At 50.0% G+C, this 25,463-nt stretch overlaps 1 protein-coding gene across 7 annotated transcripts in view; it reads left to right on the top strand.

The window, feature by feature from the left end:
• The window catches only part of ARHGAP27 (Rho GTPase activating protein 27), a 29,686-nt gene extending 22,245 nt beyond the window's left edge, over window positions 1-7,441 (top strand). For 5 of the 7 annotated variants that reach the window (XM_064495810.1, XM_064495811.1, XM_064495809.1 and 2 more), the window contains 10 exons: window positions 43-133; window positions 648-752; window positions 3,342-3,440; window positions 4,394-4,511; window positions 4,643-4,765; window positions 4,842-4,940; window positions 5,125-5,202; window positions 5,288-5,422; window positions 5,560-5,665; window positions 5,767-7,441. In XM_064495810.1, the coding sequence (XP_064351880.1) occupies window positions 43-133; window positions 648-752; window positions 3,342-3,440; window positions 4,394-4,511; window positions 4,643-4,765; window positions 4,842-4,940; window positions 5,125-5,202; window positions 5,288-5,422; window positions 5,560-5,665; window positions 5,767-5,944 (1,132 nt within the window). In that variant the 3' untranslated portion in view covers window positions 5,945-7,441. The remainder of the gene's footprint in view (window positions 1-42; window positions 134-647; window positions 753-3,341; window positions 3,441-4,393; window positions 4,512-4,642; window positions 4,766-4,841; window positions 4,941-5,124; window positions 5,203-5,287; window positions 5,423-5,559; window positions 5,666-5,766) is intronic. The other 2 variants (XM_064495814.1, XM_031468565.2) reach the window with 1 other exon arrangement.
• The last annotated feature ends 18,022 nt before the right edge of the window (window positions 7,442-25,463 follow it).

The following is a 25,463-nucleotide window of genomic DNA, read 5'->3' as shown; positions in this document are numbered from 1 at the left end:
ATCCAAGCTGTGCCACCACCCCACTTCCCCACCCCCACCTAGGAAGAAGCACTGGAGTGCCTCCTGGACAGTGCTGGAGGGCGGTGTCCTGACATTCTTCAAGGACTCGAAGACCTCAGCTTCAGGCGGCCTGGTGAGGCCCAGGCCCTCAGGGCAGGGAGTACCCTATCTGCTCCTGACTTCCATGGGTCTTTATCTAGTCTGGCTTGTAAAAAGCTAGGTCTGAGACCATGGAATATGAGTGTCAAGGGACCTGGGCCTTGGCGGGGGGGTGATGAGAGGAGATGCACCCCAGGACAAGCACTTCCAGCCACCTTGGGCATGGGGACCAGTCCATGAAGATGGGCAGCTCCAGCCTGGTGGGCAGGGAGGCTGGGGACTGGACACACCTGGTCGTAGAGATGAGGCTGCACTCCCTTCTCCTTTCCTCTCATAGGGGGCCAGGTAGCAAATCACCAGCCAGCCTGCAGGCTCCATGGTTAAGAAGTACTGGGAACTCTGGGTTCCGGGAACTCTTGGGCCCCTACTCCTGGAACTGTGATGCCGTTCTATCCCTGGAGCCAAGGCAGCCCGGTGGATTGGAGCCAGGCTGCTGTGCCAGGCCTATCTGAACCTGCTCCCTCCAAACCTTCTTCCCTTTCCTGCAGAAGCAACCTTCCAAGCTCTCCACCCCTGAGTACACAGTGGAGTTGAAGGGGGCCTCTCTTGCCTGGGCCCCCAAAGACAAATCCAGCAAGAAGAATGTGCTGGAGGTGAGTGGTGGTGGTGGGGAGGAGAAGGGGCTTACTGATGGCTTGGGACCCTCATTAAGCAAGCCCCAAAAAGGGGGACCTGGGGAGAGTTGGGGCTGGAATTCTCAGGGCTCAAAAGCAAAGCTGCCCCCACCCTGGGGATCCATCCAGTGTTTCTGATTTCTGCAGCTCCCTCTCTAGGAGCTGAGTTCATCAGAGTCCTTGGTCCTCAAGTAGGGGGTCCCTGGGAATGAAACTGTCATGTCTGGAAGGACAGTTCTCATCGCAGCTGTTTTGGCCTGAGACAGGAGACTCCTGGTCCCCAGCTACTTTCTGTCATAGGCTGGGAAATCTCCTCTGGCTGGTCAGAGCCCAGCTTCCAACTGGAAGTGAATAAACCAGGGCAGTGGATACGTTTCTCGGGCTCCTCCAGCAGGAAGAGAGAGGCCAGGTGGGGCCCAGGCAAGACCATCAAAGGCCACACACCCTTTACTGTCCATGTGTTATCTGGCTTTCAAACTGCTCTTACTCTCACCTCAGTCCCCAAATGTCTTGAGGCCGTGCACAACAAAAATGCGTATGATGATCTGGTAAAAGCCACTGAAAAGCCAAAACCAGGGAAAATAAGTTAGAGAAAGAGGTTAGTGTGAGGGATTAGGGAGCAGATAATGTACAGGCGCTGAGGTTGTCATCGCTCAAAAAAAATCAGCTCCAGGTTTCTTGGTAGCCAAAGTGAAAAGAGAAGGGTGATCGGTTACATGGCTCTTATTAGGGGGAAAAAACCTTCCTACATTTTGAGAGAAATCAAAGCTTTTTCCTAACCCTTGGCTCTTAAATAAATTTTTAGTGTGCGGCTCCATCTAGTTTAGTAAGGGACTCTTGAGGCTGCTTCAGGTCCTATCTGATGAGAGCCAAAAAGCATGACCTTCCCTCTCAGCTCAGAAAAAGCAATTCTGCAAGGAGCTTGAGTGTGTTATTTTGTGATGATTCACTCAACTTCGTTCAGTTCTAGAATCAGCATCCACAGAGCAGGGCTGGAAACCAGTTTTATCTCATGAGCTACCCTGATCAGTAGGTCAGGAGCCTTTTCCAGGCTTGGCAGGATATAGTGCTGTGATCAACTAGCAATGTCTGCTATGGTGTCATATTGAGGAAGGGCATGGCATTTGCTAGGCGTGCTCCTTCCTTGATCTAAGAAGGACATCATCCTTCAAACAGTGCTCCCTGAATGTCACCTCTCTGACTGGGCTTTTGATGAAAGTTTCAGAGTAGATACTTCAGTGTTGTCTCTTCTGGCAAGGACTGGAAGGCAGATGGTGCTGTTGGAAGTTCCTCAAGCTGATGGGGAGGCTGACAGCCTTGACTGGAAATCAAGGAGCCCCTTGTAGCCCTGCTGGCTGGCAGCCATCCTTCCTCCACTCAGGGGTGACCTGTAGGCAACTCTAAGATTTTTCTCATGAGACAGCCGCAAATTCTCTATCACTGAGGATGACCAGTTCTCCTAGACACCCCAGAGCCACAGAAAACTTCAGTAACGATCCCCTGAGAATAGCTGGTTTGAGCTCCGCTTGCCTGTGCATTGACCAGAATGAATGTCCTGTGAAATGTATCGATAGGTCATCAAACAGCTTTGCTTTTCTATATGAAACTCAAATATGAACTGATTATGTTTTTGAGAGAACTGCCAAAAATAATGGCTATTGTTTTAGAAACATTGTTAGGCCATGCTCCCGGATAACAGGCAGGGCTCCTGTCAGTTCAGATTAGAGTCAGGCTGTGCTGTCTGCCCACTAAATGTCCTCTAGTCTTTGCAGGGAGGGGGTGGGGTAGAACATGTAGGTTTGTTTTGTTTTGTTTTGTTTTTGAAAGCATTTGAAATAGCATGCAAGTCTAAGTTAAATAGGTAGGCAGCCAAAAGACAGCCCTCTCTGATTCTGGAAGCTGTACTCTTGTCTGAGACAGTTTTTGCTGACTGACTCTCATTGGACCCAAAGCAAGGCTGGTGTGAGCTGCTGCAGCCAAACCTCCCCATCAACCTTGAACGCTTGGTTCTCAGAGCCAGAGGCTGAGGAGAGATCCTTCCAAGTTGCTGACCGCCTCACCTTGTTCTTTGTAGACTTTGTTAGGGAATGAGGACACTCAGGTGAAAAATAGCCCAGGCTGTTAATACCTGCTTGCTCCTCAATAGTATAAAATAGTGGCTTTGGGGAGTTTCTTTCATTGACTTTTTTGCTGGTCATTGCTCTGGGTAAGGCCTGCCGTGTTCTGTGGCTCATGGGGAGGCAGGATGGGGCAGGGGAACATATACCAGACAGTTGAGCCATGCAGATCTGCTGCACTCAGAGCCTTGCTCCATCACTCACTAGCTGTGGAAATTGCTTAAACTCACCGAGCCTCAGTTTGCCCATCATTTGCCCAATACGGAGATGCTGTCGCTTACTGCTTTTAATGAGGTGGAATGCCTTGGCTTGGGGCGAGGCCCTTGCTCTATTAGGCTCTAAGTTCCTGGGGACAGGAACAGATCACCTCCATCTCTGTATCTCCCCTGGGACCTAGCCCTGGGGCATACCCAGGGAACTGTTGATGACTGAGTGACTTGTGTCCCACCAGCTGCAGAGCCGAGATGGCTCAGAGTACCTGATCCAGCATGACTCGGAGGCCATCATCAGCACCTGGCACAAGGCCATTGCCCAGAGCATCCAGGAGCTGGTAGGCAGAGCCTGGGGCTGCCAGGGCTGGTAGGGAGGGGATGGTCAGCTATTACACAGGGCAGCTGGGCCCACTGTGGGTGGGGGCCTCCACTCAGGCACTGGGAGTTCCCATGGCACCAGTAAGTACCCCTCCCTGCAGATGCAGATGGGCTGCTGAAGAAACAGCCTTAAGTATGTGAAGCCAGCCTCTGTGGTTGGCCCTGCAAGAGGACTCTCCAGGTGGGCATATCTTAGAGGTGTGCCCCATTTCAAGGGAGGCAGGGGAAAAGTAAATACTCTGGTAAACAGCCTCAGACTGGAATGACAAGCTGAAACCAGAAGATATCATTTAAAAGAATTGAATTGAAGAATCTACCATTTTTTAAGTTCAGTATATCAACTGCATAAGTAGAGATGGGGCAGGCCCCCTCTGACAGCTAGCTATTCACCTGGAAACAGCCTAGGGCTTTTCGATCCTTAATTCCCTGTGAGCCAACAGTGGGTGCCCTGTTTGGCTGTATTAATAGAAGTAGGAATCCAGATTCAGGGAGGGGATGCTGGTGAGGTTGTTGGCAGTGCTCTGGCCCCAGCCGGAACTTCAAGTTTGAACTGGGAGCCATATATTGAGGAATACTGACACAGTAGAGTGTGTACAGAGGAGCTAAAGAAAATTATGGGGGAAGGGAGCCAGGAACTGGGAGCTGGGTAGGGGTAGTCAGGATAAGAAAAGGTAGGGGAGAACAAAATGACTGTCTCCAACACCTGAAGGGCTCCACGAAGTTAAGGGAAGTGAACATTCTAGGTTCCCTGGTGGAAGTGAGGGGAGTTAACCTGGTTAAGGAAGCAGTGAACTAACTCTGCCTGGGGATCGCCAGTCCAGGCCTGCTGGGAGGGCACTTCAGGTCCCTCACCCTATCCCAGAAGGACCCTAGCTGGCCCCAGGCCCTCCTCTCTGAACCTGTGTGATTCTAGTCCACAGACCTGCCTCCTGAAGAGGAAAGCGAGAGCAGCAGCGTGGACTTCGGGTCCAGCGAGCGCCTGGGAAGCTGGCGGGAGGATGAGGCGAGGCCCAGTGCAGGTGTGCTTAGGGGTAAGGTGGGAGGAGGGGGATGGTGGGGGCATCCTTTTTTTGGGGGTGGGTGGGGTTAACGACCCAGCTGGGGCTGCTGAGCCAACCCTGGCGCCACCCACTGACTTAGCCCCCGAATTTCCATGCGGCAGCTGCGCAGGCCCCAGGGCCCGGAGGCCAGGAGGGCGACTTGAGCAAGGTCCGGTACAAGCTCCGCAAGTTCCTGCTGAGGCGGCCCACGCTACAGTCGCTGAGGGAGAAGGGCTACATCAGAGGTACTGGAGGGGCCCGGAACGCAGGGAGCCGCCGGTGGTCCAGGGGCGAGGTGGCGCTGACGAGCTTCTCCCCCAGACCAGGTGTTCGGCTGTGCACTGGCCACACTGTGCGAGCGTGAGAGGAGCCCAGTGCCGCACTTCGTGCAGCAGTGCATCCGCACCGTCGAGGCCCGGGGTATGTACGCACACCGGTGGGCTGGGCCGGGCACTCTGGGAGCCTGAAAGCCTCCTTTCAGGACCCCAGATGGAGACCCCCAGATGGTGCAGGGTCGAGAGGGGGGAAAGAACAGGAGCTCCAAAAGCGATCAGCTTTTGCCCCATCCCACCAAAGCTGGTGTCAGCACTTCCCTCTATTCCAGGGCTGGATATTGACGGTCTGTACCGCATCAGTGGAAACCTGGCCACCATCCAGAAGCTGCGCTATAAGGTGGACCACGGTGAGGCAAGTCCCCTGCCCCTGCCCCAGGCCTGAAGGCATTAAGTGATGGTGACCTCCTCTTCCTCCCTGCACCCTTACGGCAGATGAACGTCTGGACCTGGACGATGGGCGCTGGGAGGACGTCCACGTTATCACTGGGGCCTTGAAGCTCTTCTTTCGAGAGCTGCCGGAGCCCCTATTCCCCTTCTCACACTTCCGCCAGTTCATTGCTGCCATCAGTGAGTGCCCGGGGGAGGTGGAACAGATGGGGTAGGGGTGGATCTGGGCTGCCTAGGACACTCCCTTGGCCAGGATCCCCTCCAAAATACTGGAAGCCAGCCCCCTCTGTTCCTCTCCCTCTCCTTCCCTTGCCCAGAGCTGCAGGACCAGGCCCAGCGCTACCGCTGTGTGCGTGACCTGGTGCGCTCGCTGCCCGCCCCCAACCATGACACACTGCGGCTGCTCTTCCAGCACCTGTGCCGGTGAGGGAGCCTCATGGGAATGGGGAGGCACCCCAGCAGGACCCCCTACAACTCCCCCCAGCTCTGGGCCCTGATTCCACCCACCCCTACCCCTGCTGCAGGGTGATCGAGCACGGGGAACAGAACCGCATGTCTGTGCAGAGCGTGGCCATAGTGTTTGGGCCCACGCTGCTGCGGCCCGAGACGGAGGAAACCAGCATGCCCATGACCATGGTGTTCCAGAACCAGGTGGTGGAGCTCATCCTGCAGCAGTGCTCAGACATCTTCCCACCACACTGACCATGGGCCCCCACCCCGACCCCGCTGCTGGTGCTAGGAACCCGGGAGTGGGATGGGCTACAGTGGTCCTGCATACATGCTGGGTGGCTGGAGGCCATGCTGCTGGACTCTATGTCTGAGAACCTCTGCCTCCTACTCAGTCCGCAGGCCAGAGTGAGTTCTGCATCCCTTGGTTCTGAGGGTGTGGTGACCGCTTGAGAGCAGTTCGCAAAATGTGATTTTCACCCCCCTGATTGGTCTGTTTAGGGGTTAACTGGATTCTGTTCTTTATAACAGCATCACCAACTGTGCACATGACAGAATGCGGGGTTGGGGGAGAGTGTTGTCTGGGACCACCCTTGGTGGAAGGAGGAATTTGACTGAGGGGTTTCCTGACTTCCTCAGGCCTGCATCTGGTTGAGGCCCTCACAGACACCCTGTGGGTTCCCGGCCCTGTGCATGGCACTGTGTCCATCATGAAGCAGCAGTAGACAACTTCCCTGCTGCAGAAACAGGACTGACCCCACCCAGCCTGCTGCAGGCAGCTGAACCTGCCTTTCCCCAGGCTTCCGGGCTGAAGCTCCTGCCCAATAACTAGCTGACTGTGGACCATTTTCATCTACTTTTGTTCGGGGTTCTGGGCCTCTGCCCTCCCTGATCACTTGTGCTCTGTGCAAGGGGTTCTTCCGAGTTACTAAATGTGTGCCCTGCACTTGACACTTCACATGCACCATTTCCATTTGCAGCCCCATTTTATGGATGAGGAAGCTGAAGCTTCCAGAGGCAAAGTGACTTGTTCAGGATCTGGTGGGTGATTTGACCCTCCTGTGAGGGTGAAATCAGTCCTTTCAGCTACCCCCCAACCCAAGCATGGCCTTATGGGTAAAGCAATGAAACTAAGCTGGGAGGATTCTGTCTGGGCCTGGGAGGTCCCTGAAGGCAAAGAGGGACTCTGCCCCAGCTGTCTTTCTGTGAGGGATGGGGAAATAGCACGGGCAGCACCCCCAGCCCCTCTCCAGCTCTGGTTGTCAGGTATGCCTGCCCGGTGCTCACCTTGCTATGAAGAGCTGGGAGAGGCCTGCAGGGTAGGGGGAAGGAGTGCACGACCTCAGGAAAGGAAGTGTGAACCCTGAGGTCATCAGCCCCCACTCCCCTTCAGTTTTGGGGGTCTCAGCCCCCTGCCCCACCTACCCATTCATTTATTCAAAAATAAGAGCTAATATTTATTGACATCTGTGTCATGCCAGGCATTTTACTTGGATAATTTCATTTGTTTCTCTCAGTCGATATTTATTATCTGCTCTTCTGTGCCAGGCACCGTGCCCTAGGACAGGGGTACCTCACACTGCCTCCCTGGTGGAGCTTATGGTCCAGCGGGCAAGGCTAACCTAAGGCCACCCCGACGGCCAGCAGGGCTGGGGCAAGAGTACAAATGGAGGCCTCATACTAGACATCAAAATGGTGTAAAGTTATAAATCAAGCTAACAACTGTTCAATAAAATGTGTTCTATTATCTTACTTTGACAAATATACTTTCATGATGACCTGGAAGGCCAGGTTCTAATGTAAACTTCTTTGACTCTTCCAAATTCCATGCCCAAATGGGTGGCATGAAAAGAGCTGGCTCTGCTCTCAGGCTGCACTCCCCCGCCCCATCTTCTCACTCTCAGAGCCATCCTGTCCTAAGGGGAGGTTCACGTGGACACACATGAACACTCCAGTCCATGAGTGCAGAACACTGCCCCTTGGCCACCTCACAGGGTCCACCCTGGAGGGAATAGGCCTGGAACCATTTGGGTAGGGAATTCTGGGGTCCCACATACCAGGAAGGGCCTGGGCTCCAAGAGGGCCCCACAGATCCCTCATCCTGTGGGGAGGGGCATAGACAGAGAAGGTCCAGTGTAGAACTTTCTAAAGTGGGACCTGTGGCAGGGCAGGGACCCCCTCACAGGTTTAAGGGTGGAACTGAACAGATACTAAACACCTGACTATTTGGTTAACTGTTTGAACAAGAGCTAGGAAAAAGCACAGGGTGCTCTGAAGATGTGTCACTGGGATGTGACTGTCCCCCTGAGATGTCTCTGCAGAAGCCACATTTGAGCCGAGCACTAAAGAATGAAAAGGAATTAACAGGGTGAGGAATTAAGGGAAAGGTGTCTAGTCAGAGGAACAGTATGTGCAGAGGCTCTGAGGCAGGAAGGGTTGTGGGGAGAACAAAACCTGAGAGAAGCCCATCATGACGAGCCCACAGCGCCAGCGGGCATGGATGTGAGGTGATGCTGGGGAGGCTGGCAGGGGAGAAAGTGCGCAGGGCCTTGTGGACCACAATGAATGAGGCCTGTGGCAGGACAGCGGGCAGGCGGACCCTTGGCAGGAAGGTCTTGGAAAGTGTTAGCTTGTTTGATCCCCACCCCCTGCCAAGCCTTTGACCCTGCCAAGATCTTAGTGGGTGGTCAATAATGTAGCAGCAGGCATGGAAGTCCCAGAGTCATCACATTTTGTCACCAGGAGGAGCTTTAGAAATCACCTACCAACAATGAGCAAAATCCTGGAGAGACAGGTCATAACTCACCTGAGGTCACGTGGCAGGTTGGTGGCAGAGCCTGCCCAGAGCTTCCTTCACACAGTCTGAGGGCCTACTGTGCACCCCACCAGAAGTCTGAGCTCAGCCGTAAATCCTTAACAGCAAGCACAGTGTACAGCGAGCACCACAGGTGCACAGTGAATACACTTGGGTGAATGGGTTTTGTCTGGAGACACAAACATACAGAAATAGTATCTGCCCTTTTAAAGTGCCATCTGGTTGCGGGGTAGACATAAAAATAAGTGACGGTAGCAGAGTTGCTAAGGGCTTCTCAAACCTCTGGTCCTCCTGTAGCCAGGCATCTATCTCCGACGCTGCCCTAGAAAAAGCCGCTGGTGCCTGCCCCGTTGCTAAGTAACGTGGACATGCTAAATCCTCACAGGAGTGGACCATGAACTCCCTGTCATCCTCCTAAAGACACACTGTCCTTGGCCCACAGCAACATGGGTCGTTGCCCACCCTGTAAATGGTGCTGCCCCCGGGTTGTGCCTGGCCCACGCCTCACTCCCCTACACCCTCCTGAGCGCCCTCATCCACTCCACTCTGGTGACTCAGTCACCAATCCGGCACAACCTCATTCAAAGCTCTGTCACTAGCCTGACCTGTTTTCTTCCAAGTTCCAAGCGCAAATGTCCACCTGCATGGAAAGCTGCCAGGTACCCCAAGTACAACCTGCCTGCAACAAAACTGCAACCAGCCCCTCTCCCTATTACGGGGCACAGCATCTCCATGTACCCGAGTCTCCTCCCCCTCGGTACCCAGTCAGCCACCAAGTCTCTCTCTTCAACCTCCTAAACGTTCCCCGGTTCTGCATCTCCCACCCCCTCCCTACCTCTCATCTGGATGGGCTCCTCCTCTCCCAGGACTGTGTTCCATTTAGCAGCCATCTGACCACAGCTCTTCAGTGTGTGGTCTCCAAGGCCCTTCCCAGCCACACCTCCCACCTCTCTGCACAACTGTGTCCATGCCAGTGGATCCTCGCACACTCCAGAACCGTGCCTCTCCCCCTCATCACATTCACCTTGCTGTGTTGTAATTGTGCTTCCATGTCCCCTCACTTCCCCAATAGGCTACGAACCACCATGTTTTCAAGGTTCATCCGTGTTGTGGCCCATGGTGATACCTCATTCACTCTTATGGTCAAATAACATTCCACTGTATGGATTTACCACATTAAAAAAATCAATTCACTAATTGATGGACATCTAGATTGTTTCCACTTTTTGGCTGTTATAATTAAGGCTGCTATGAACATTCATAAACAAGTTTTTATGTGGACATACTATCTTACCTTCAGCTTCTGTAACAGATTACCATAGACTGGGTAGCTTCAACAACAGAAATTATTTCTCACAGTTCTGAAGACTGGAAGTCTGAGATCAGGATGCCAGCACGCTGGGGCTGGAAACAAGGCTCTCTTCCTGGCTTGCAGATGCTGCCTTCTTGCTGTGTCTTCACGAGGCAGAGAGAGAAGCTCATCTCTTCCTCCTCTTAGAAGGACACTAATCCCACCCTCATGATCTCCCCTAAGCCTAATTACCTCCCAAGGCCCCGCCTCCAAAAACCATCACATGGGGGTTAAGGCTTCAACATACGAATTTGGGAGGGACACAAACATTCAGTCCATACGCATGTGTTTTCACTCTCTTGGGTAGAGAGCTAAGGGGTAGAACTCCTGGCTCATACAGTAACTATGTTTAACTTTTTCAGGAATTGTCAAACTACAATTTCGGTCAAACACTGGTTTCCTACATTGGCTGCATCGTTGTGCACCCCCACCTGCAACGTGGGATAGTTTCTGTTCCCTACCACCTGCTGCAGCATCTATTTCAAGCCTTCATTCTCCTCCAATCCCTAGCCCTCCCAGCCACCCCTCCTCTTAACAGGCGACCTCACCACCTCACAGAAGTAATGGAAGCCCCTGAATGTCCCACTGTCAGAGCTTGGAGCTCCCTCTCTACATCCCCCCTGTCCTCCTTGCCCCTGGTACCTCAGAGGAGACATCTCTCCAGGGTACAGCTCATCTCCTCCCTTTTTTGGGAGAGTATCCACTATCATCGGCCTCTTTTCTCTCTTACTCATTTAGCTGCTGTCTTAGGTTGAATTCCACAGGAAATGGAGAGAAGTGGGTAGGAGGTTTACTGGGGGTGCTCTCAGGACCGACACCTGCGTGGGATGATGCAGGCCCACCCTAGGCCTCAGCTGACCCCATGGGAAATTCTGGGGCCAGGACAAACTCAGTGTTGTCCCCCTATTGTGGCAAAGAGGCAAGGCCTGTAAATTGCCTTATTGACAAGTCACTGGATGAAGGCTGACTTGGGCACTTGGAAGGTGGTGGGCAGCCAGGTGCATGAATTTGGCAGAGGCTCTCTGCAGCCCAGGGCTTGCCCTGAAGAGAGGCTCAGGTGAGAGCTGTTAGCTGCCAACCCTCCTGCAGCTGGGGAAATGAGTGTTTCAGCCCTGCAGAGGGCATCTCGGTGGTATCCAGGGCATCCACTACAACATCCAACTGGCTCCTCCCTCTCACCATTTGCCGCCCTTGCTCACTCTTCCACCCCCACACGCCATCAGACACCTGAACTCTCCCCTAAACTCACCAATGACTTCACACTGATAACTGCTGGGCATCTGGGGGTCTTCATATCAATTTTCCTCTTAGGAGCATCCTGTCCTCCGCTGGCACTCCCTCCTTGGAAACGGTCTCTTCCTCTTGGCTGGCACACTGCCACATTCTCTTGATTGTCCTCCCACTCTGGCCGCAGCATCTCATCCTCTTCTGCTCAGCCGTAAAGGTCAATGTGCTTGGAGCCAGTCCCCCCTTTCCCTCTGCAACCCCTCTTTGGTTGATACTGTCCACCCAACGGCATCAATAGGACCAGGCCAGACTTCTCAGAGCTCCAGAACCCCCGTGTCCCTCTGACAACCTGATATGTGTCTGGGACAGTCTTCAGCCCAAGATTAGATTCATGAACTTCCCTAAACTGGTCCTCCAGGTGTTACCTGTTCCAGGAAATGGCTCCATTATCCCCCCAGGTGGACAAGCCAGAAACATGGGAGTGTGGCCTTCTGCCCCCATCTCCCCCCTCTCCACCCTCCACACCTGATATGTCCAAGTCCAGTTGGTTCCACCTCTCTGGTTCCCCTACTTCTCGCCACCATTAGGGCCCCACTGAGTCTAAGGAGCTAATGTCTCCTACCTGGGCCACTGCAGCAGCCTCCCAGGCCCACCCCCTTCCCACATTCTCTTTGTCCCCACTCCATCCGTCTTCATTTTAAAATGCAAACCTGATTTGATTATCACCCTGCTTAGAAATCTTTTCACAACCCTCAGGAAAAGACTGCAAGTTTTAACACGGCCTCCGGGGCTCTGTGTGACCTGGCCTGTCAGCTCCTCAGCTTCCCCTCATGAGGCGGTGCAGCTTCGTGGTATGGAGCACAGGCTCTGGAGCCACACTGCCTGGATTCGCACCCACAGTGCCCCTGATGGGATTCTGGGTAACTGACTCACCCTTCTGTGTCCCAGCTTCTTCATCTGGAAAATGAGGATGGTGATGGCAGTACCAACCTCATATGGCAGTTGCGAGGATTACGTGAGATAATACCTTCAAGAACAGAGTCTGGCCAGAGTAAACACTCAGTAAACCCTTGCTGGGCCTGGTACCTTACCTGCTCTCCTGGTTTCTGCCCTGCCGCTATACTGACCTCCTATCCATTTCCCAAATGGTTCATGCTCCCTCCTGCCCCAGGACCTTTGTGTGTGCTGTGCCTCCCTGCAATTCTCTTCTCCCTTTGCTCAGTCATCTTTTAGCATTCCTCAGGCAGCTCCTCTGAATGCCCTGCTAGGTCAGCTTTCTTTGTTACAAACCATCAGAGGCCCACGTGTTTCTCTTTTCTCAGCTTGTCGTTTTACAATCATATACAGTGATTATTTATTGCTATCTACCCCCTCCCCATGATACTGTCAGCCCCAGGAGGGTGGAGACTCTTGTTGCTCACCTTTGTATGCCTGGCACCTAGCACAGTGCCTGGCACATGACAGGTATTCAATAGATACTTGTTGATGAGCCAGGACATAAAAAGGTAGATACCTAGAGTTCAAGCCCCAGCTCTGCCATTTCCCATCAAGTGATCTTGGCCAAGCTGTGCACCTCTGTGTGCTCATCTGGCCAGTTAGGACTTCCACACTTACCCTAGAGACTTCTTAAGGTTATAAGATGAGATGTGTGCAACATGCATGGCTCAGAACCAGCTAGTCTTCATTCCTCAGGCCTGAGGAGAGTCCTGGGTCCTGGGGCAAGACAGACTATGGGTTGGGGCCAGTGGGAGCCAGATGCAGAGGCATCCTGGAGGAGCCCTGAAGGAGGAGCCTGTGGGCAGCACAGCACAATGGGCTGTGGCTTTTTTGTTTCCCAAAGCCCCAGAGCTCCAACGCTGCTTTTTCTCCTGGTTTTTTTTTTTTTGGGGGGGGGGGGGGTTGTGTTCAATGGAGGTGCTGGGGATTGAACCCAGGACCTCACGCATGCTAAGTAGCTGCTCTACCACTAAGCTATTACTCACCTTCCCTGCAAAGCTGCCTTTTTTGAAGACTGAGCCCCATGAATGTATTTGTGATACCCAGGACGATACCAGCAGACCTACAAAAACATTTTCATAGAGGTTTATTATGTGTTACACATTTAAGTAGCTTCTGTCAATAGATAGCTACACCACTCCTAGGGCTATATTTTTGTGAAATTTTGTCTAAATGAGATGTCTTACTGAAATAGGACTAAATATTTAGCTGGCGAAAAACTTGCATTTCAGTGGTTAATTAGCATTCTAACATCATATAGAGGAACACTGAAATAATCCCATTTACAGTGACATAGAAAAGTGCTAAGCTTTGATTTTCATACATGACTTTGTCTAGATAGGAAGCTTGATGTGCCTTAAAATGTTTTTAAGTTAAAAATATAACTTATTTCCTGATTACAAAATTTATGTCATTGTTAAAAAAATTTTTAAAGAGAAAGCCTTTTTAAAAAAAATTTTCCCCCTTCACAATGGCACTGGCAATTGAACCCAGGACCTCATGCACGCCAAGCATGTGCTCTACCACTGAGCTATACCCCCACCTCAAGAGAAAATATTTTTTTCAAGTATCTCTAATTTTTTTTTTATTTAAGTACTGTCAGTTACAATGTGTCGATTTCTAGTGTACAGCACAATGTCCCAGTCATGCATATACATACATATATTCATTTTCATATTCTTTTTCATTAAATGTTATTACAAGATATTGAATATAATTCCCTGTGCTATACAAAATAAATTTTTTTAAATATATAGTGGCTAACATTTGCAAAACTCAAACTCCCAGATTTATCCCTTCCCACCCCCTTTCCCCTGGTAACTATAAGATTATTTACTATGTCTGCAAGTCTTTTTCTGGAAAAACATTTTTAAGAAAAGACAAAAACATTTAAAAAAAAAAAGAGAGAGAGAGAGAGAGAGAGAAAGAGAGAGAGAGACTAAGCCCCAGCAGTGCTAAGGGAAGGGTACTTTGTCCCCTTGGGGACCAGCGTATCAGATGTAGAAGAGCGCCCCCCTCAGGCCAGTATAGGAGGGGACCACTGGGATTAACAAGCGAGTCCCAGCCAGGTATAACTGGGGCTGTGAGGTCCAGCCCCCTGTGCCCTCTAAGAGGCGATACTTGTCTTCCGCTGCCAGCTTCAGAGGAGGGCTTGGTTTATTAAAGGAGTTTCCTAGACTTCATCCTCTTTGGCCAAGCAGGTGCCATAAGGTAGAGATGAACAGGTAGCTGATATGGCGAGGAATTTTTTTTCTTTTCATAATTTTCATTTTGAAAGAAAAGGGTGTTGCATAAACAGTACAAAGAGGTCCCGTATACCCATCACCTAGCTTCCCCCAGTGGTGACAGCTTCCATAACTGTAATGTGTTATGAAAACCAGGAAAGTGATTGACATTATACAATTAACTAGAATACAGACCTCACTCAGTTTCACCATTTGGGGCATGCACTTATCTTTTGGTATGTCTTAGTGTATAATTCCATGACATTTCATCACATGTATGGATTCATTTAACCACCACCACAATCAAGATACATAATTTTTCCGTCACCTTAAAAGAAATCCCTTCTGCCCTTTCATAGCCACACCTTCCCTCCCCTCCCCTTAATGTCTGGCAACCTTGTCTGTTCTACATCTCTATAATTGTGTCATTTGAGAATGTTATATAATGGAATCATAAAGTATGTAACCTTTTAAGATTGGCTTAAGATTGCACTCAGAATAATGCCCTTAAAATCCATTCAAGTCGTTGCAAGTATCAATAGTTCATTACTTGTTATTGCTGAGCAGTATTTCACAGATACGCTTTTAAAGAGATTCTCTCCACTATGGGTGGAGGAGGGAGGGAGGGAGACCAGTTAGGAAGCTGCTGGAGCCCAGGTATAAATATCACAAGCCAGACCTCCATCCTGGTGGCGGGCATCACCTCCTGCCACTGAAACTGGCCCTAGATGTGTTCGCGCCACTTGGGTCAAGAGTCAGCTGCAGAGCAGGGATTGGGATTGCTGAAACAGAGCTGGCAGTAGGGGGCACCAGAGGTCTTTTTCCCAAAGGGCGATTCCCAGCCTTGAATACAAGGGAGGGTTTGAAGTCACACTGGGCTGCCGTAGTCATGGGCCAAGAGAATCCTAGAGTCTTGTCCCCCTCCAGCCCCAGCCCCCAAGTTTAGTGCAGCCCTGAGTTCCAAGGCTGGAGGATGAGGCTGATGATGTGTTGTGGGGGAGGTGGCAATGTAAGCCTGGACCAGGAGGAGGTGCAGAGTGAGAGGGGTCTGGCCCTTAATCAGCCCAATGTTCCCCCTCAGGGGGTGACTCTAAGCTCAGGCCACCCCACTGGGCCTTGGCACCTCCGGCCCATCCACCCTTCTTCATCCCTGACAGGTGCCCTCAGTTCACCTGCTCTCCCAAGAGAGTGCTCCCAAGACCTCGGAGTGAGCACCCCATATTCTATACCCACCCATCATGCCTTCCTGCAAGATGCCTTCCGCACCAGCCCACCCCTTCTCCCAGGGCTCATCCAGAGCGCTCTGGGCTGTGTGGGGCCAGTGATTGTGAAGCATGCAGAGTGGGCACTTGCTTACTAACTACTGGGGGCCAGGAGAGAAGCAGCGTTCCCAGGAGGCTTGGTGGAACAGTGGCAGGCATTCTCCTCAAAACCTGCACTGGCTCCATCACCTTCTGAATTCAGCCCACTCTCTTGGCATGACCTTAAGCCCATCCCAGGCTCCTGTCCTCTGGCTTGTTCCACCCCTCTTGCATTTGTGAATGCCAGCTGCCAGAACTCTCCAAACAGCTTTCCATCTCCTCATCCTTGCTCAAGCTGGTCCTTCTCTGTCAGTGTCCTTGCCCCAATTCTCTAGCTCCATGCCCACTCCTCCAGGAAGCACATAGTAGGTTCAAAAAGCGTTCCCATCCTCTGTGCTCCCATGACATACATCATTCGTACTTCCATAATAGAATCTTTCTCATGCAGCCTTCCCCAATAATCTGTAGTTTACACACCCGCCTACCCAAGAGACTTCACACTCATCTCAGATACCCCAGAGCCTGGCATTCAGAAGACACCAGGTAAAGCTTGACTGAATCAATGAATGATTGCATCAGTTGACAGATCTTTGAAACCCCCTTCCTGTGACCCACTTCCACTTTCCTTCCCCTCTGATTACTCCTCCGTGGTTTACTTTGAGGGTGTTTCTTACCCTGCCGCCTCTAAATGCTGGCACTCCACTCTCCTCTCTGCATGGTTCACTCAGCCCCTCAGTAAAGCTGACAGCTATCACTGCTGCGTTTACTCTAACAGGCCCCCAATCTATCCCACAGCCTGGAGCCCCGAGCCCCATGCATACCTTGCTTGTCCTCATCTGTCTTTCCCACTATCTATCTTTCCCACAAATGTTAAGCTCTATAGAGCAGAAATCTTCTCTGTCTGATGGACTGTGGTACCCCTGGTACCCATACATGCTCAGTGAATATTTGTGAAATGAATGAATGAATAAATGAATGGGAGACTCTCCCTGTGAGGTCCTGCAAACAGTTCAAATTCAGCACATCCCAGATTGATTTCACCACGTTCGCTACCTCCCTCCTCCCACTTAGAAATCCCACAGTCTCACCCCAGACATCTCTTATTACTCTCTTAACACATCAGTCAGTACAGATTCTACCTCTTACCTTTCCAATCCCCACACCCACCCCAGTCCCTGGCTTGCCCCTGGTTTAGACCCTTGACATTTACCACCTGGACTTTAACTTCTCCTAACTTGGGTTCCTCATCTCTATTTTTGCTTGTATTCACATTGTCATCTAAATGATTTTTCTAAAACATCAATTTCATTATATCCACCCCTTAGTTAAAGACCTCATTGCATTTCCCAAAGTGCAGACCTGACACAGTGGGTGGCATAACTATAGGAGTTTCAAGGAAAAAAGGGTACACTGGGGTGATCATTAACATGGAGCTGCAAAATGAGAATGCTATTTCTTTTCTAATTCTTCCCAGCCTTTTAAAAATATCAAGAAGAAAGTCTCCATGTGGTGCTAGAATGTCTTTAACAACTCTTTTTCACTTGCTAATCTCTTAACAGGATCTAGTCCAGGCTACGAGCCACAAGATATTCAGCTAGACTAATAACATTGTCTTACTTTTATTTTACTTATTTTACAGTTACTTACTAGCTATGACATAAGTTATTGGTTTGATTATGGTAATAATGGTCCATGAAATAAACTTATTTGGGAAAAGATACTGCAAATCATATATCCATCAAAGGACTAACATCCAGAGTATATAAAGAACTCTTACTTGTCAATAAGAAAAATCAATAGACATTAAAAAATCAAATAGAAAAATGAGCAAAAAGACTTAAACACATAAAAAGAGGATATGTAAGTGACCAATGAACAGATGAAAAGTGCTCAACTACATCAGTTATCAGAAAAATGTGAATTAAAACCACAACTTGATATCCCTGTACACCCACCAGGACTAAAATGAAAAAGACTTTCATTATCAAATGTTGGCAAGGCTGTGGAGTAACTGGAACTCTGACTCACTGGGAGCGAGGATGTAATTCATAACAACTACTTTGGGAAACTGGCCATATCCATGGAAACTGGGCATTCCCATACTACCCTCTGACCTAGGAATTCAACTCTTGGGTGTAATCCCAACAGATATGAGTACAAGTGCTCACCAAGAGTCATGCAGTAGAATGTTCATAGCAACCCTACTCATAATAGCCAGAAAACAATCTGTGTCAGCAGTAGAATGGATAAATGCATTCTAGTATATTCACATAATGCAATACTGTGTAAAAGTGAGAATGGATAAATTAAACTGTACATATGCTGAGCCAGATACATAAAAAGAACAATCTTTGTGGTTCCATTTATATGAAGTTCAAAAGCAAACAAAACTAATCTATGCTTTACAACTCAGAGAGTGGTTACCTGTGAGGCTGTCTGGGAGGTAGCACCAGGCCAGCTGCTGAGGGCTCAGATCATCATCATTGACCTGGGGGAAAAATTGCTTTTTTTCAGACGAGTGAAAGTTAATTCATTTGTGTGCTTCTTCATATGTGTTATATGTCAAGAAAAAAATTACTTAAATTTAAGTTTTTAAAAAGTGAAACACTGAAAGACAAGCATTATGAAAATGAAAGTCTGACGACATAGAATGACTCTTGACGACAGAGTACAAATGGCAGGTGTTCGGGGAACTCTGCTCTTCAGAATCAAGTTCAGATGGCCATCCCTAGCACCCCCAGTTCCTTCAGTCCTGCATCATGTCATAGGGCAGATCAGCATAGTGGTTAGGAACACAGATTTGGGAATGCAGCAAACATGAATTTGAACCTGAGCTCTGATGCTGGCTGTGGGACTTCGGACTAGTTACCTAGCCTCTCTGAGCATCAGCTTCTTCATCTATGAATCACCTTAGAGGGAGAGGGGCTTGATCAGCGGAACAATGTGGCCCAGGGCTGGGCACACAAGGCAGCCTTGATAAATGGAGCCACACCCAGCTGCCTGATGCTCCCTGAACAAGTCCTGCTGTTTCATACCTTTTTGCACCCCTCAAGCATATATGCCGGCTGTCCCTCTGGAGTGCCCTTCTACCTGGAGATCACGTGCACACCCCTCAGTGCTCAGCTCAAGCACCTCCTGTGTGATGCTATGCCCCACAGGAGGCTAGCTCTGCCTCCTCTGCACCATCCCACCCATGAGCACATGCAATTTATAGGCACACCTGCATTTTTTTTTTAATTGACGGTTTGTGGCAACCCTGCATCAAGCAAGCCTACTGGTGCCATTTTTCTAATAGATTTGCTCATTTCATGTCTATGTCACATTTTGGTAATTCTCGCAATATTCCAAATGTTTTCATTATTATCATATTTTATGGTGATCTTTAATGTTACTATTGCAAAAAGATTACAACTCAAGGCTCAGATGATGGTATTTTTAAACAATTAAGTATTTGTATTTGTATTTATTTTTTGACAGTATAGAATGCATTTATTGACATAGAAAAATGCTTACAATGTTTAATCATATGAAAAAGTTTATAAAACAATATATTCAGTATATATGAATAGAAAACTAACTGAAAGACTATGCATCAAATTGTTAGAAATGTTTTATCAGGTTATTTTCATTTGCGAGAAGGAAATATATACTTCTGTTTCCTACAAGGAGTATATGTTCTTCCTTTTATAATCTGTTACATTGTTGTATAGTTTGCACGCAATAAAATTCACTCATTTTAAGTATGAAATTCAATGTTTTCAGAAATGTATACAATCATGTAGACACTAACACCATCAAGATAGAGCATATTTTCATCACCTCCCAAATTTTTCCCTGGCTTAAGACCAGCCCCTTCCCCAGGCAACAGCAGATCTGCTCTCTGTCACCGTTTTGCCTTTCCTAGAATCCATGTGCCTGGAATCACACACCAGTAGTCTCTGCGTCTGTTCTTGTCTCACTCATGCAATGTTAACACTTTTGAGATGCATTTACACTGTTGTTTTCGTAGTAGTTCATTCCCTCTTATTGCCCTATCATAAATCACTGTATGAGTACACTACAACCTGTCTCTTCTTTACCAACTGAAGGACATTTAGCTGTTTCCAGCTAAAGTATTTTTAAATTAAGGTATGTACGTTGTTTTTTTGGACATAATGCTATTGCACATTTAATAGACTACAGTATTGTGTAAACATAACTTTTATATGCACTGGGAAGACAAAAATTGTGTGTGACTCATTTTATTGCAATATCCGCTTTACTGCAGTGGTCTGGAACCAAATCTGTAATATCTCCAAGGTGCACTTATATATATGGTTTGTTATTCCTTTAGTGGATGGCACTTGCTTATAGGAGGAGACCCTCAATATGTACTTGCTGACTTAAAGAATGAAGAACTCTTCAAATGATTCTAATTTCTCTGCAGTTTCCTGGGCGAGGGGTGGGGGGGGGTCTGGTTCCCTTTGCATGCACATAAGAACAGCAGACACACAACCCTGTGTTAGGGACCTCATCCACCTCTGTGGAGAACTGGCACCACGAGATGCCTTGTGGGTGAGTGGTTATCACCATGACGTCAGCCTCAAAGGTTAGGGATGTCCCCAAGTCATCCCAGTTCCCTTTACCACCCTATATGGATAGGTCACCCATGAGAGTGCCTCCAACTTCTACTTAACCTTTTGGTAGCCTAACAGGTTCCCTAAGCCAGGCACTTGCTGACTGAGACAGTGCACTTTATTTTCAACTTTTACAAGTTATTGGGCAGGATGGAGGGAGGAGAGTGGGGCAACACATTCAGATGTGACTTCATATGTGACCAAGGCCATGGCTCCCTTGGTGGTTTTGTAAATCAAGACATATTCCCTTAGTAAGACAAGGGCTAGAGAACCCCATGTGAAGCCTGCGCAGCCCTCCAAGATCTGGTGACAATTGTCATACCACTTCATCCCATCAGCCTGTGCCCCTGCCCTCCTAAAGCATGCGGTCACTGACACTGTCCCTGCCTCTGCCAGCCCCTCAGCCCAGAACATTGTGCCCCATCTTTCCAGCCTCTGAAATATAACTCAAAAGTACAGTTATCACCAAGCACCAGCCCCGTTGGGAGAAGAGATGGAAAAGACGGGACTCCCAGCCACTCTATCTCCTAAATGGAGACAGATACAGACAGAAATTCACAGAACAGGGTGGTGAGTGCAGTAGGGGCAAGGGCCAGAGAAGAGGCACCAGATTTGGGGAAGGGAGACTAGCGAAAGGGAAGGCTTCCTGGAGGAGGTTAATGTTTTGATTGCTGATCAGTTTACTCTCCGTCCCACCCACTAGAATGTAAGCTCCACGAGGGCAGGACCTCATGCTTTGTCCTCAGCTGTTTTTCCAATGCCTGAAAGTCAGGGACATTGACAGGCATAGAGCAGGTGTTCAATGTACATCTGTGAAGGAACTGGGTAAGAGTTGAGCTAAGATTTGAGAGTTGAGTGGAAGTTGGCCGTTCTGAAGGCATTCTAGGAGGGAGGTACTTCGTGAACAAAGGGCTGGAGGTGAGAAATGGCAGGACGTGTGAAGAGAATGAGATGTAGCTGGGGTGGGACAGGTGCTCTCTGTGATTGGCAAGGGATGAGACAGAAGAGACAGGCAGGGCAGCCAGAGCTAGCCCCCTCCCCCATCTCCTTCCTCTGATGAGGTCCTGCTGCCCCCTGGCACTTTATCTGCGCTGAGTTTACAGTGCCTCATGTTGCATGAGTTCATTCATCAGCACTTATGGAGCAACTACTACGTGCCAGGTGTGCTGCTGGCACAAAACACCTACCATATGCAGCATGAGCCAGTTTCCAGAGCGATTTCTCACCCAATATCACAGCTCATTCTCACAGCAACCCTAAAGAAAGGGGTATCTCCATCCATCCATTTATTTAATCACTCATCTAACAAGTAAATATTGAGTACTTAGGATGTGCCAGGTGCCAGGAATGTAACTCGAGCAAGACAAACAAGGCCCCCCTCATCCTGGTGCAGGGGAAATAAACCCATAAACAAGCCAGTAATAATAGTAATCTTAGACTATGATTAATTCTGTGAAAGACATGGCAAATAGGGCAATGTGACCAAGAGTGACCAGGAGCGAATGGCGGGGCTGCACTGGATGCATGGTAGAGAAGGCTCTCCACGAAGGTGACATCTAAGAAGTCACCAGCCATGGAAAGAGTGTGGCAGGTCATGTGCATATCAAGTGGCAAGGTGCTGGGATGGGACAGTGACCAGGGCACTGGAGGAGCAGGAGGAAGGCATTCTGCATAGCTGGAGAACTAGAATATTCGACTAGGGTAAACTGGGGAGTGGAGGGGATGAGGTAGAAGAGGAAGCCAGCAGCCAGGTTATAAAAGGTTTGGAGACACTGCAGTAATTCTACAGTGAGATATGAGTCCACTGAAAGGTTTTAAGGAAGTGAGCTGATGTATTCTGATTGATGTTTTAACAAGACCACTGACTGGGCTAAGCTGGAGGTGGCGGAGAGGCGAGACCAGCAAAGACTTACGATCTGTGTGGGAGGTAAACAGCAGAACCAGCTTCGGGAAGCCTTAGTTTTTCTTCCAAACCTGTTTCTCCCCATTTTTCCCTCTCAGAAAATGGCCCCATAGCACACCCTATTGCTCCAGCAAGAAATTTCCTTCTTCCTGCACATCCCTTCTTCGTCCCACCCCTCACCCCTGTTCAGCCCTGTCCATCTTCACACCAGGAAAACTAAACTGTCTCCAGGCCAGGCCAGTGCCCATCTGAGGAGGTGCACCCAGGCAGCCTGGCTGTGGGACTGTCTCAGCAAGTTCCTGCTTCTCTGGTGCAGGTGGGGAGAAAGTAGAGAGTAGGCTTCAGCCACAGGGAGGCTCTGCAAGGCGAGGATGACAGAGGAAGCAGGGAATAGGCGTTGGGGTTGTTGCAGTAGAATAATCAAAATGGTGGACCATGGGCTCCAAGGCAGAGAGACAAGGGAAAAGGGCAGGGGTGATGGCCAGTGAGAAAGTGGGAGAGTCACTGGGTAGAGGGTGTTAGGTACAGCCTGCCTGAGAGAAAGCAGTCTGGATAGATAAGCGGTGTGGTTGGGGTGGAAACTTTGAGGATGGTACTGACAGCAATGAGGACAAGGTCTAGGGAGTGACCCTGGGAGTGGAAAGCTGGGCGGAGTGGGGAAAGTGATGTCTGGAGGTGAGGACGTCAGGTGCTGTGGAGCATCTGTGTGGATGTGGGACGAGGTCAATGTGGATGACCGGCAATAAGTCCCCCAGAACGTTGAGGGTGACTGGGAGGTGGTGGATGCCAGCACTGGCAGAGGCCTGGATGGTATAGCTGGTTGGCGTGTGTTCTGAGGAGCCAGGGGTTGGAGGAGGAAGAAGGAGGAATGGTTTGGAAACTGCGTAGGGAATAAGGTGGACACCCCCTCCTCCACCTCTGGGCCCTGAGGTGTCTCCTTTTGAAAGAACTGCTGGGAAGTCTCCATGCTGGTCAGGAGTTGAGAGGACACCCTGAAAACCCCGAGGCCCCCAGGAAGGGCTGCAAAAGAGCTGAGAGAGAGGCCTGGACGGGGAGGTGGGCCAACTCGAGGCCACACTTGGCTGACTTCTCAATTAGATGGAGTAGAAGAAGGGGCCAGCCCGGCAGGATGGGTGGGGAAGGAGAAGTTGGAGGCCGGGGGTCGTGGCAGCAGAGGGCACTGTGGAGGGAGGAAGGGTCCCTAGGAGGGGGAGGAGTTAACTAGCTTTTAGCACAATTATCCATTCTTTTCTAGAACTGCCTCGAACCCCCAAAACTGCCAGAACTGAGGCTTCTATCACTGGTCTCCCCAGGCCAGCAGCACTGCTCTCCCTCAACCCCTTCCCTGTTCCCTCACTCTGGGGGGAGGAGTCCCTTCCCTGCGGCCTGTGTCCAGTCCCTCCCCCCCCCTCATCTGGGACTGGGCAGACCCAGGTCCAAGAAGCTCAGTGGTAGAGTGCATGCCTAGCATGCACAAGGTCTTGGGTTCAATCCCCAGTACCTCCATCAAAAAATAAATAAGTAAACCTAATTATCTCCCTTTGCAAAATAATTAATTAATTATTTTTTTAAAAAAAGAAGCAGCTCAGGAACACAAGGAGTGCAGGCCCCCTCCCCACCCTCTGCTCCTTTGCGGGTAATCTCCCTAGGCCCATAGAGACCCTGCCTAAAACTGTTCTTTATCCACAACTGGGAGCCTGGGACACCAGATTAGCCACCAGGCCCCCCACCCAGCTGTGTTTGCTGTGGAGAAAGCAGGTGCCTCTCAGAGGCCACCCTACCTTATCTGAAGGTGTAGCTGGGCCCTGTTTAACACTACCACTGCCTTCATCTTGACAGGCGCACATGGAACTCTGGCTCTGGGAGAGAAATGAGAAGAAACTGACCTGTGAGCCATCATCTTGGCTGTTACAGAGCAGTAATCCCCTCGGTGCGATGGAGGGAGGCTGTGGTATTTCAGGTCAGAGTCTGAGGAATGGGAGGGTGTCGGGCCATCTGGGAGGAAGGAAGCTCTGAGCAACTCTGTCCCTTAATCATACACTCCCCATCGCTGGGCAGGAGTAGAGCAAGACCTGGGGTGAAGTGTGGGGCCTGGTCCCCAAACCCTGGGATTTCACAGACCAACAACTGATCAGTTTGTCAGAGTTGGGATTAGGGTACAAACCAGGCTATGGGAACCCCAAGGGGGTGCCTCATCTGCTTGGAGGGTCAGAAGCCCAAATATACTCACAGGTTGGGAGTCTTCATGGAGCCCGGGCCAAGGGGCCTCAGGAAACCTGAACTGGTCTTTCTGGTCAGAGGGAATTCAACCAGTGTCCTGGTGACAACCGATAATGGTAACAGTCCCAGCAATCCTCCCTGGAGCGGTAGTGACACGCTGGGCAGGAGCACTAGTCCATCCTCTCACGCTGTCACCAGCACCCCGGTGGGTAGGCCCGTCACGGCACCCATTTCACAGCAGAGGGAGCAGAACCTAGTCTGCACCCCGTCCGGCCTTCCATCCGCTCATCTATGTATGGTACTTACGTAACGTGAACGTGTGTACGTACCATGTACGTACGTAACGCATACGTACATACGTAATGTGGACTTTTATTGAGCACCTGCCATGCGCTAGGCACTGTTTTAAGTGCAGGAGATGCGGCAGAATACAACACAGATAAACTCCTGCCTTCATGGAGAGAAAGCTAAGTAATAAAGAAATACTGGAAACAAATTAGAGCAAGGGTGCAGTTTAAAAGCCCAGACCACTGATCCTTTCCAACCAGCTGACCATGAGAGCACTCTGCCTGGACTAGAGCCCCAGGGGTGAGGGTGTAGCTTAGGAGCTGGGAGCAGCATCCGGAGCCAGTATCTCTTATTGTGAGCCCTGGGGGGGGGGGGTGCGGGGAGTGGAGAGTCTGCCCCCTTGAGCCCATTAATCTCTGGAGACCCTTAACGTTGAGTTTCTTAATTGCCAATCAGATCTGGGTCTAGTCAAGGTTCCACCTGTTAGTGGGACCTAATTAACAAGCTCCCTGGCAGGCACCTCTGGTTCATCCATTTATCTCTAAATGCAGCTTCCCTTACTGTCTGCACTTGTTGCTGGCTGTCAACACAGATCTTGGCTGGGACTGTTGGCCAGACAGACACCTATAGGTGTTTCTTGCTTCCTCACAACATAGCAGCCTTGCACTGTTTACATGGCAGTGCAGGGCTCCAAAGGTGAGCATCCCTGGAGAACTTGAAGGAAACTGAATTGTCCTTAAGACCTAGCCTTGGAAGTCACATCACATCACTTCTGCCATACCCTATTGTCACCAGACTCTGTAAGTTTGATTCAGCTCCAGGGGGAGAAGAC

This window comes from Camelus dromedarius, chromosome 16, assembly GCF_036321535.1.
Source record: "Camelus dromedarius isolate mCamDro1 chromosome 16, mCamDro1.pat, whole genome shotgun sequence".
NCBI lineage: Eukaryota > Metazoa > Chordata > Mammalia > Artiodactyla > Camelidae > Camelus > Camelus dromedarius.
Note: the sequence above shows the minus strand (reverse complement) of the source record. Positions and strands in the feature narration are given on the sequence as shown.